Source organism: Cucumis melo, chromosome 1 (genome assembly GCF_025177605.1).
Source record: "Cucumis melo cultivar AY chromosome 1, USDA_Cmelo_AY_1.0, whole genome shotgun sequence".
NCBI classification, from domain to species: Eukaryota; Viridiplantae; Streptophyta; class Magnoliopsida; order Cucurbitales; family Cucurbitaceae; genus Cucumis; species Cucumis melo.
The window spans coordinates 17,608,514-17,620,745 of NC_066857.1; the positions used below are offsets into that span (position 1 = coordinate 17,608,514).

Sequence of the window (12,232 nt, forward strand, 5' to 3'; positions counted from 1 at the left end):
ATTGGTCGTTGGAGTTGGTCGTTTGAAGGTGGTCGTCGAAGTTATTGGTCATTGGAATTATCGTTAGGACTTAGGAGTGGTTGTCAGAGTTCAGAGTTGGTCATCGAAGTTGGATGTGTGAAAGTGGTTGTCAGAGTTAGTTCTCAGAGAACGTGTGGCAATAATAGTCGTTGATGGTGGCCGAGGGAGCCACTGAAAATATTAGAAGGAGGAAGAGTTGAGGCAAGTTGGTAAAAACAACTAATATTAAGCACTTCATGAACATTTAAAGTTAGGTGGACCAAATATTGAGTTGAAAGTTTTTACCAACTCAACACCAAATATCGCATGTAGATGTTAAAAAATACAAGTAAATGTAATATCTATAATCAATTAATAGACAAATAAAAATCTAAGCATTGGAAAATAATACTTCAAATTATATTCTATATATGGTAAATATTAATAATAGATATAGGTGCCCATACATAGTGTAATTAAGAAACAAACAACCTTCCCCCACTTACCTAATGTGTCCTATAAACATACATTTTAGTATCCATTGCCATGTGTCAAAAAATTATCACACCATTTATTGTATTGTCTCAATTTTACATTCCAAAACTATTCATGTAATCCAACATATACTTATCTCTTGGTCTATTAATGAAGACCTTTCGGTGGATACCATAAGAACACACAACATTCGTGAAATCCAAAGAAATAGGAAATAGTAAAAAATCTTGAAGCTTTTTCTAATTTTTATTTTTGTTATTTATTTTTTTAATAATATTTTTCTCCATATTTGTGTTTCAGTTTTACAAATATATTCAAATTTGTATACTTGGAAAAAGACATTGAAAAAATGGTAAGTCGTAAGAATGGGATAACTCCACAAATATTATTTGTACATACATAAATATGAAATATAAAGCGATCTACTGACCCAATTACTTTCTTTATTTTCTTATGAAAAAAGAAAAAAAAAGTAATTTATAGTCTTTGTACATACAATATATCATTTCAAAAGTTAACGATTCGCTTTAAATCAAATTTAAAAGAGAAAAAGAAGATAAAACTACTCAAACAAATTGATTGAGATACTCATCAACAGTAGTGTATTTGACATCTGGATACAACTTTGTAGCTTCCAATCCAGTAGATGGTTCAATTTCATGGTTGGCTTTATGATCTCCCTTCACAAATATTGAGTAATCAAAGGATAGCATCAAATTTAGTGGATAAGCTGCCTCTGCACAAATATTAACAAAACAACAACCGACAAATTCAGTCGAAGCTTACTCGATCCCTATAATTGAAGGCATCCACACACCCCCTACGAGAAGGGATTTTATTATTAAGCACATATTCCTAAGTTCAAACTTGAGACCTCTAAGCAGTACTATGACCAAGAGACTTATTGTGTTTAGGAGTAAGTTCAATGTATATTAATAATTTTATCCTTTTTACAAAAGATTTAAGCCTCATAAGTTGAACTAAATTAGGGATTTTAAGTTGTTTTTTCTTTTTAAAAATAGTTCAAATAGATTATCATTTTTGTGGTCTTTATATACTTTTTCTTGTAATGAACAAGTTTTTAATTTAGATAAAAGTTTCAATAGAAGTTTGATTGATAAAATAGTTTATGCATATGGTACATGAAAGCCAACAAAATAATCTAATCATTAAGGGTAAAAGAATCAATTTATTTATGGAAATTGTACTCACCCATAAACCGATAAGAGATAGTTGTAAAAATATAGTAATTGGATTCAAAATATTAACATATATAACAAAATTTTAAAAAAATTATAAATATAACAAAACATGTCAAAGTATGTCAATGATAGAAGTTCAACATTAATAGACCATGTTGCAAATATTATTAATATATTATCGATAGACTTTACTATATTTATAATTCTTTTAAATATTGTTATATACTTCATTTTTATTTCTAAAATTGTTACCTATATAAAAATCCAACTAATTAATTTTAGCATGAAGAATCAAAATTATCGACTAAAGAGTATTTTGACCTTTGAGAACTTAGAAAATAAATCTATATTATATTCTTCTAAAAAGTTACAATAAAAATAGAACAAGTCGTTAAAATATTGGACGAAAATTCGACCATGCATGATCATTGTTGTTTTAGATTCCAGGCAAGCTACAACACATCGATTTTCCATCCATAACATTCTAAGGATTAATGTTGGACTAATTTTTATAAGGGTAATTATAATTAGTGGCAATTTTAGGAATAATAGTCCAGAATTAATACCATTTTAAAAAAAATTACAAATATAGTAAAATCTATCAATGATAGACTTCAAGCACTTATAGACTCGATTATGGTCTATTGTCAGTGATAGATCAATATTTGCAACATGGTCTATTAGTGATAAACTTAGACATGTTTTGCTATATTTGCAAATTTTTTAAAATGTTGCTATATACTTAATTATTTTGAATCTAATTGCTATATTTGCAACTATACATTTCTTTTATGTTATTTGTAGTACGCCCAAAGATGAAAAACAAAATAGGTGGAGGAAGAGGAGCCCACAAGCAAAATAAAATATCTTCTTGAGTTAGGTAGAATGAAAGATGGAGTCAACTTTTTGTAGAAAATTAATTACCCTCGATTCTTTTATAAAAGAAAATAAAAGTAAACGTATTTTCTTTCTACTCATCAAATCTTTTAACTTTCTTTATCTAAATTTAGGTTGTCAACAATGGAGATTTCTATTATGAAGAGAATGGAGGTGAAGAAGTGGCAAAAGAAAAGGCACACCGATTTAACGTGATTTGACAAAGAAGAGCCTACATCTAGGGAGAATTCTTGAAGAAAGCTAAGATGAATACAACCCCCTTTTTTTTTTCTTTTTTTTTTTTTTTGTCTATCTTTTGAAAACTCAACACACATGCAGATATATTAGGTGTTTACAAGAGGATGTAACAGGAAATAAATCCAACCCTTCAGCTTTCGAGTCCTTGATTTTTGACTTTATTTGTACGTGTTCAGGTAAATTAAAGTCTACTAGTTCAAATCATTTTTGGAGCTTCAGCTTTGAAACGAGTTTTCTTAGCATATCCACTATGTTGTTTCAGCTATGAACCTTCAAAACTTCGATTTTCCACGCTTTTATTTTTTCACGAACAAAATTGAATTTTATATCTATATGTTTTGTTCTACTATGGAATTGTGGGTTCTTGGATAGATGTATGGTACTTTGGTTATTACAGTAGATTTTAGCTATTGATTGGTTAATACCAAGGTTCTTCATCAATCCTTTGACCCATAATCCTTCTTTTATACTGCCTCTGTAAGAGCTATGTATTATTCTTCTATGGTTGAGAGAGCAACAATAAATTGTAGGGTTGCTTTCCAACTAATTAGATTAGAGCCATAGTGAAAAACATATATACCTCGTTAAACTTCTGTTATCAATATGACCATCAAAATCTGAATCCACATAGCCAATTAATTTTAAGTCTGATTCTGAAATCTTCTGGTAAATTAGTTTAGTATACTTAGACCAGAGTAGATATCTAAGAATCAATTTCATTACTTCCCAGTGTCTCTTGCTAGGATTTGCTATATATTTGTTGAATAGGATAAGTCAGGTCTAGTAGAGATCGTTAAGTACATGAGACTTCCCACTGCTTGACTATAAGGAACATTCTTCATTTATTTCTTATGTTTTGTATTACTGTAGGAGAATTTGCTGATGAAAGTTTGAAGTGTTGTGCAATAGAAATGGTCACAGGTCTAGCATTTGTTAGGTTAAACCTTCAATTTTCACAGTAGGTTGATTGACTGATGCTTAGTATACATTGGTCTCTATTTCTAATAATGTCAATTTATAGGATATTCCTTGATTCCGCCATATTTTCTTGTCAAATTCTTTACTTAAAAGACCTTTGACATGAGTCAAGTCAGTTTTAGAGCTTCTTGCAAGAAGCATATGATCAACATAGAGTAATAATATTGGTTATTGTCTTTGTAGGTTGTTGAGTTTATGTAAGCATACATATCATATGAGCTTCTTTGAAAATCCAAACTAGCTATGTAGTCGTTGAACCTTCTATACCAGTATCTAGGAGTCTATTTCAACCCATAGATTGACTTCTTGAGCAAACAATATAGGTCCTCCTTCCCTTTAACCTCAAACCCTTTAGGTTGTTCCATGTCAATGGTATCATCTAGATAACGATGAAGAAAAGCTGTTTTTACGTCAAGTTTGTCTAGCTCTAAGTTGTTTTAAGCTACTAGTGATAAAAGGAGTCTAATAAAAGTTTGTTTTACAACTACAGAGAAAATTTCAAAATAGTTTATACTTTGTCTTTGAGTGAAACCCTTTGCTACCAACCTTGCATTGAATCTTTTGTAATCCCCTTCTTTAGCTTATGGATCTACTATGATGCTATTGGTTTGCATCCATTTGGTAGAGAAGCTAGAGTCCAAAGTGTCATTCACACTTAGTGAGTTCATTTCTTCTATCCACTGTCTAGCATTAGAACGATTTACAGCTTCCTCAAAAGAACTTGATTCTTGGTCATTTTGAGCTACATTGACATTTAGAACAAAATTGATGAAACTCATTTAGAACAAAATTGATGTAGTTAGTTTCAACTTTCCTAGCAGGAGGTACAATCACTTTTCTTTGTTCGTCTCTTGCTAGAGAGTATTGACTCAAATCGGGTTGTTTTTCAACAACCTCATCCTAATCCTCTTAGTATCTTCTACCTTTTCTTGATCAAAAATAAAATTTTTAAAAAATTTGAGTATTTCTTGTGATCTCCACCTCAATCTGAATGGCATTGGTGTTTGTGGCTTTAGGATCTTCATAAAGTTTACTACTAACCTTGCATAAACATCTTGTTTTCTTTGTAAAGAACAATATCCCTACTGATTATAAACATATTTTCAATCAGGTACCACATCTTGAAACCCGTAACCCCTTCAGTGAAGCCAACAAACATGCACTTAGCAGTTATTGCCTTGGGTTTTCCTTGACTTTGATGAACATACACTACACATCTAAACACCTTGAGATCACTTAGATTTGGACGTTGCTTGGACCATTTCTCCTCGAGTGTTAGGGGCCCTAAGGAGGTATGAGGGCTCCTATTTAGTGTGTATAGAGAATATGTAGCATCTTTAGCCCATAATTTTTCCTCTGAGATAGCATCTGACAGTAGGCATCTTTCCTTTTTCATGATAGTTTTGTTAAGTCTTTCAATGACCCCATTTTATTGTGGTGTGTATCTCACTGTATTAATTTTCCCTATAAAAAGTGTTGCCATTCCACAAAACTTCAAACCATTATCAGTTCTAAGATATTTAATCTCTTTTTTTGTTTGTTTTTCTTTCATCAATTTCATTCTTAAAATTTTCTAAAGACTTGGTCTTTAGTTTTTAGAAAATAAATCATCTTTCTAGAAAAATCATCAATAAAGAATAAAATATACCTTGAGCCACTTGGGCTTGGAGTTGAGGTTGGTCCTCATAGATCCAAATGGATGTATTTGAGGATTCCTTTAGTAGTGTGTTGTGTTTTGAAAAAGTTTTGTTTTCTTGCTTTCCCTAGCACACAATGTTTACAAAAGGACAACTTTTTTATTTCTTTAGGTAGGATGCCTTGTATTGATAGAGCTTCAAGTCTCTTTTGGCTAATATGAGATAGTTTTTTATGCCAAAGGTGACCTTCTGTTAGATTTGTTGTAGATAGTAATGCATTAACTTCATTTAGCATTTCAACTCCTTTAATTATGAAAAGATCATTTACCTTTTCTTTAACTAAAACCACTCGAGAATTATTTAGGACTTTAAAAACTCCACCTTTTCCCTTGTATTCACACCTTAAAGAGTTTAGCATTTCTAAGGAAATCAGATGTTTTTTAGGTGAGGAACATGTCTAACATTTCTAAGTAATTTCACAGTCTCATCTTTCAATTTCATAGTGACTGATCCAATACCAACAATGTAACAAGCCTCATTATTTCCCATGAAAACCGATTTGATTGATTTTCTTATAAGTGTTGAACTAGGTTTTAAAATGAGACATATGGTAGGTGCAGACAGAGTCCAGAACCCAATCATGAGAGGGGGTAACATGATTTGCTTGGTCTTGGGATGATGCCAAAGCATCTGTATAGATAAAAGAACTTTCTACCACATATGCTTTAGTTTGCTTTCCTTTGGAATCTTTTTCTTTCTCTTGATTTTTTTCTTAAGAAAAAAACAATCTTGAATCAGATGCCTTTTCTTCTTGTAGTATTTACACTTCTTACGTTTTGCCTTCTTTTCTTCATTTGACTGAGTTTTACTGTTCTTGTACCGACTTGTTTGAGACCTTCTGTTGAAAAACAATCCATCTCCATTGTGTTGATCTTTTTGAGATGACTTTAGCTCTATTTCTTTTGTTTTAAGGGTTGAAATTATTGTATCTATTATAACTAAATCTCTGCCATACTTAAGAGCATTCTTCACTTCTTTGTAGGATTTGGACAAGGTGTAGTGTTGGGTGGTGAATTAAGAGTGGGGAATAGATTAGTAGAAGGATCAATAAAGAATGAGTGAGGACTAGATAGGGAGACATGAAATGAAGAAAGATTAGAAAACATACGATGTTCCCAAAAGGTGACATGGCGAGAAATACGTAATTGTTGAGAGATAAGATCCCAACAACGAAAACCTTTATGTTCAGTGCCATAACCTAAAAAACAACATAGACGAACACGGGGTTCAAGTTTGGTATGTTCATGAGGATGTAATAACACAAAGCATGCACAACCAAAAGACTTTGAGATTAAAGTAGGAAGGAGGAGTACCGTATAGTCGTTCAAATGGGGAGATATTGTTTATGACCTAAGATGGAAGGCAATTGATGGCATAAACAGAGTTGAGGGCGGCCTCTCCCAAAATTTTTTTAGGGCAGGATGCAGAGAGGAGTTGAGCACGAACAAAGTCTAGAATGTGACGGTGTTTGCGTTTCGCTCGTCTATTTTGCTGGGAGGTGTGAGGACATTAGCGTTTAATCAAAGTGCATTGTTGGGCAAGGAAGGAAAGAAAGCGAGAGTCCTTATATTCCATCGCATTATCGGTGCGAAGAATTTTAAGTGTGCTAGAAAATTGTGTTTGAACCATATTTGCAAAATCAATATATATTTGATATAAGGAGGAACGATTTTTAAGAAAATAGATCCAAGTAAAACAAGAATAGTCATCAATAAATAAAACAAAATATTGATAACCATTAACAGTAGTACATTAGTTAAATGTAGGATTTAAATTGTCGTGTTTAATTATGGTATGAGTTATGCTCATGACAATTCTATAAATAGAATTGAAATGTTGTGATCTAAATCATCTAAGTGTGAGTAGACTACACACAAAAAGTCTTCTAATAAGTTTTTATTTCCTCTCAAATATTCTATTTGGAGATTATTTATTTGGGATGTTCATCACACGCTTCTAACACCTTTAACCCCTTCAGTGAAGCCAATAACCATGCAGTTAGTAGTTCTTGCTTTGAGTTTTTTTTCGATTTTGATGAACATACGACACATCCAAATACCTTGAGATCACTTAGATTCGAGGGTGCTTGGACCATTTCTTCTCATGTTTTAGGAACCTTAAGGAGGTATGAGGGCTCCTATTTAGTGTGTATAGAGAATATGCAGTGATTCAACCCATAATTTTTCCTCTAAGATAGCATTTGACAATAGGCATCTTATTTTTTTCATGATAGTTCTCTTGAGTCTTTCAGCCACCCATTTTGTTGTGGTGTGTATTTTACTATCTTATGCTTTTAGTTCCACTTTTCCTATAAAATGTATAGAAATCCTCTCCACAAAACTCCAAACCATTATCAATTCTAAGATATTTAATCTCTTTTTCTGTTTGTTTTTTTAATCATCAATTTTCATTCTTTAAATATTTCGAAGACTTGGTCTTTAGTTTTTAGACAATAAATCATATTCTTTCTAAAACAAATCATCAGTAAAGGATAAAATGTACCGTGAGCCACTTAGGCTTGGAGTTGAGGCTAGTCCCCATAGATTCGAATGGATGTAGTCGAGGATTCCTTCAGTAGTGTGTTGTGCTTTGGATAAGTTTTGCCTTTTTGCTTTCCCTAGCACGCAATGTTCATAAAAGGATAACTTCTTGCTGATTTCTTTAGGTAGGATGCCTTGTTTTGATAGAGCTTCAAGTCCTTTTTGGCTAATATAAGACAGTCTTTTATACTAAAGGTCAGCCTCTGTCATATTTGATGTAGATACTACATTAACTTCACCTAACATTTCAACTCATTTGGTTATGAAAAGATAATTTACCTTTCATCTGACCAAAACCAACCTAGAATCTTTTAGGACCTTAAAAACTCCACCTTTTTCCTTGTATTCACACCCTAAAGAGTCTTAACATGCCTAGGGAAATCAAATTTCTTTTGAAGTGAGGAACATGTCTAACATTTCTAAGTAATTTCACAGTTCCATTTTTCAATTTCATAATGTCTGATCCAATACCAACAATGTGACAAGCCTAATTATTCCTCATGAAAACTGACTCTCCATTGATTTCCTTATAAGTGTTGAATCAAGTTTTAAAAGGTGTCATATGGTAGGTGCAATCAGAGTCAAGAACCCAATCATGTTTAACTCAGTGGGTAACATGATTTGCTTGGTCTTGGGTGGATGCCAAATCATTTGTATAGATAAAAGAACTTTCTACCACACAGATGCTTCAAGTTGCTTTCCTTTAGAATCAATTTCTTTCTCTTTGATTCTTTTTCTTGAGAAAGAAGTAATCTTGAATTAGATGCCCTTTTCTTGCAGTATTTACACTTCTTCTTCTGTTTTGCCTTCTTTTCTTCATTTGACTCAGTTTTACTGTTCTTCCTCGGATTTGTTTGAGACTTTCCTTTGTCAAATAATCCATCTCCACTGTGTCGACTTTTTTAGATGACTTAAGCTCTATTTCTTTTTTTTTTTTTAAGGGCTGAAATTATTGAAGCTATTTTAACTAAATCTCTACCATACTTAAAAGAGCATTCTTCACTTCTTTGTAAGATTTGGGCAAGAAGTTTAAAAGCACATAGACTTCATTTTCATCACCAGGTTTGTTCCTAAGTCTCTTGAATTCAGAACAATCTTTTTAAAATCATCTAAGTTGTTAGTCAAGGATTTCAAGGGATCTATCTTTAGGTGAAGAAATTTCTCCCTTAGATACATTTTGTTAGGAAGATCACTGGTGCAAATAAACTTTGTAACTTTCCGTGTCTTGTATATTGTGTCTTTTTTAATTATTTGCCTTATGACATTATCACTAAGATTCAAGATTTTCATCATGTTTCTTGTAAAAAAAAAAAATCAAGATTTCCATAGGCATTTAACTCCATTTCATCTATTGCTTTTGCAGTATTGATAGTTTCTGGAAGTTTTGAAGGATCTACAACGACATTGTGAGCCTTTTGCTGATCAAGCAAGACCTTGATTTTTTTCCTTCCCAATGGAAAAATCACCATTTCCATCAAACTTCTCAATCTCAAACTCTTGCTATTGCTATTCGCAAGTTTGAAACTGATTCTTAAACCTCTTGTCCAAGATTTGTGTTTTGGATAATCAAGATTGCTCTAATACCAATTTATTGGGCTATTGTTTGTGTTATTTGTATTAGGCCCAAAGATGAAAGACAAAATATGTGGAGAAGAGGGAGCCCACGAGCAAGAGAAAATATCTTTCTTGAATAAGGTAGAATGAAAGATGGAGGAGAGGTCATGTCAACCTTCTTTTCAACATTGAGTTAGAGTCAACATTTTGTAGAAAATTAATTACCCTAAATTCTTTTATAAAATAAAACAACAAATCTCTCAACTTTCTTTGTCACCGTAAATTTAAGGTATCAACAAATGGAGATCTCTATTATGTAGAGAAAATGCGCACCGATCTAACGTGGTTCAGCAAAAAAGAGCCTACATCTACGAAGGACTTTGATTGTTGAAGAAAGCGAAGATGAGTACAACCTTCCTTTCATTTTTGTTTTTTTTATGTAGTCAATCTTTTCAACACTCAACACACACCTTTAGGGGCTGTTTGGGGTTAGGGTTAGTACTGTGGGCTTGGGTTAGCCCAACCTTATCCCCCGTTTGGCCCACGGTTTATGGAAACCCTAGTTGTAGGGTTTCTTAAACACAGTTTCCTTCTCCCCCAACTCGGCGTACGTTTCATCTTTAACGCGTGTTTCGTCTTCCCCTCAATCGTTGTCTTCAACCCGTGTTCTCCCTTCCTTCTTTGTGTTCTCCCTCATGAAATCCTATTAGTTCTCCCTCTTTCGTTGTGTCTTCTCCCCAAATTCGATGCAAAATCGATTTCCCCTTCCTTATCTGTGTTCTCCCTCATCAAATCCCCTAAGTTCTCCCTCTTTCGTTGTGTCTTCTCCCTTATTCGTTGTGTGTTCTCCCTCAAAAAATTGATTGTTCGTTGTTTCGTTCTGTGTTCTCCCTCAATCCGATCTCCCTCGTTCGTTTGACGACCCTCTGTTCTCCCTCATCAAATTTTTTTCTTCTTATTTCGTTCTCTGTTCTTCCTCGATCCGTTTTCATGAAAATTTATTTTTCGTTGCGTTTCACCGATTGGAGAGGATTTCGTGTAGTCGAATCTCTATATACATCCCTCTCATCCGTCTCTCTCACTCTCGAAAGGCTATGTCGTGTTTGTTGAAGTCGACGCTTCCACGGTGTTGGCTCTAAACACGATAACCTTTTGGAGTATAGGGTTTTGCCTCCAAATAAATTTTGTTGAAGGCGACCCTAATAGAAAATCCCTGTCGCTCGAGTTTCCATTGTTGCGGGTGGATGTTTGGCTTGGCTTGGTGTCGTTCCTTCACTGATAAGGCAGATGCTTTGACACCACCGTTGTCTACCAATGGTTGTTGAGCTTGTTAGAGAGGTATTGGACTATTTTAAATCCAATTTCAAAGCCGATGATGAGTTTCATGATTGACATACACTGATTTTATTACATTTTTTGTTTTCCATATATGTATGTAGCCTGATTTGTGGAATCTGTTATACTTTAATTACTAATTGTTGATGTATATGTGATTGCATTTTGTCTTTTGGTTAAGTTTTTCTTAAAAAATGTATGTTGGCCTTATTCTGTTTTCTTTCGGTTGCTTTATTTTGGTTGCTTTGTATTGGTTGCTTTGTTTTGGTTGCTTTGTTTCGGTTAGTTTGTTTAGTTTACTTTGTTTAGTTTAGTTTGGTTTACTCGGTTGCTTCTTGTTACCCCAGCATGGTAGGGAGTTACTTATGAATTAGATTTGTTTCATTTCTGTTTTGTCTCTTCAATTGTTTGTTTTATCTTTTCATGTGTACTTGGCTGCAGAATAGCTTACAATATCTATTTTGACTGTTATTTGACTTATCTTCTAGCCTATTTTTTCAGAGATTCCCCTGCCTTTTCTTGGTTGAGTCATTTATTTGCATTTTAACTCCCTACATACTCTATATAATCCTTCATTTTATGCTTATGCTTTACCATTTCCATTTGTCATTGCTTGGCCATTCCCTTTGTATTCCAAATTCATCTTTCGTAGGCAAATGGTTTCTGCCATGTTCTCTCACGGTTTCTGCCTTGTTTGTTGCCAAATGTTTATGCTTTCTACCCTTTTGTATATTGTTTTAAAAATCATACTTTCTGCCTTCTTCTCTCATGTTTCTGCCCTACTTTTTGCCTTTATTTTGCTGCCCCTTTTAACCTACTTGGTATGTTTGTCTTATGTTTTATGTCCTATGTGTATGCTTTGTTTCTCCCCTCTGTTTATGCTTTTGTTGTCTGCCTTCTTTTGATACATGTGTTTCTTGCCTTTGTTATTTGTTTTTAATCCATCTTAATTGATGTGTCTACAACTATGGAATCTGGTTCAAGTTATTGAACAGATTTGTAAATTCTGAGGCTATTTATCATTTTTTTTCAAAATTGAATTTTTGTTTTCAACGTTGTTTTTCTTTTACGTTTCAATTTCGGGTTAGTGCTTCTATGTACAAGGTATGTACTCCTTTCGTTTGTCATTTATTTTTCTTCAATTTTTCGACCTTGCTTGTATCCTAACTTTCTATTTTTTTTTCAGAACGTCTGTGGTCATCCAACCCTTATAATAGGTATTATGGCTTAGCCATATGTAATTTTGATAATGTATTCGTTTTTTCATTACAATATAATTATGTAGTTAAGACATAAA

At 33.1% G+C, this 12,232-nt stretch overlaps 1 protein-coding gene and 1 long non-coding RNA gene across 2 annotated transcripts in view; one reads left to right on the plus strand and one right to left on the minus strand.

Annotated features, from left to right (window-relative positions):
• Window positions 1–918: 918 nt before the first annotated feature.
• The window catches only part of LOC103490365 (phenylcoumaran benzylic ether reductase Pyrc5-like), a 31,480-nt gene continuing 20,166 nt past the window's right edge, over window positions 919–12,232 (minus strand). The window contains exon 5 of the mRNA XM_008449859.3: window positions 919–1,231. Coding sequence (XP_008448081.1) covers window positions 1,062–1,231 — 170 coding nt within the window. The 3' untranslated portion in view covers window positions 919–1,061. The remainder of the gene's footprint in view (window positions 1,232–12,232) is intronic.
• On the plus strand, window positions 2,646–9,864 carry LOC107990927 (uncharacterized). The gene is made up of 3 exons (XR_001762763.2): window positions 2,646–3,007; window positions 9,410–9,562; window positions 9,668–9,864. It is a non-coding gene; the product is annotated as an uncharacterized LOC107990927 (long non-coding RNA).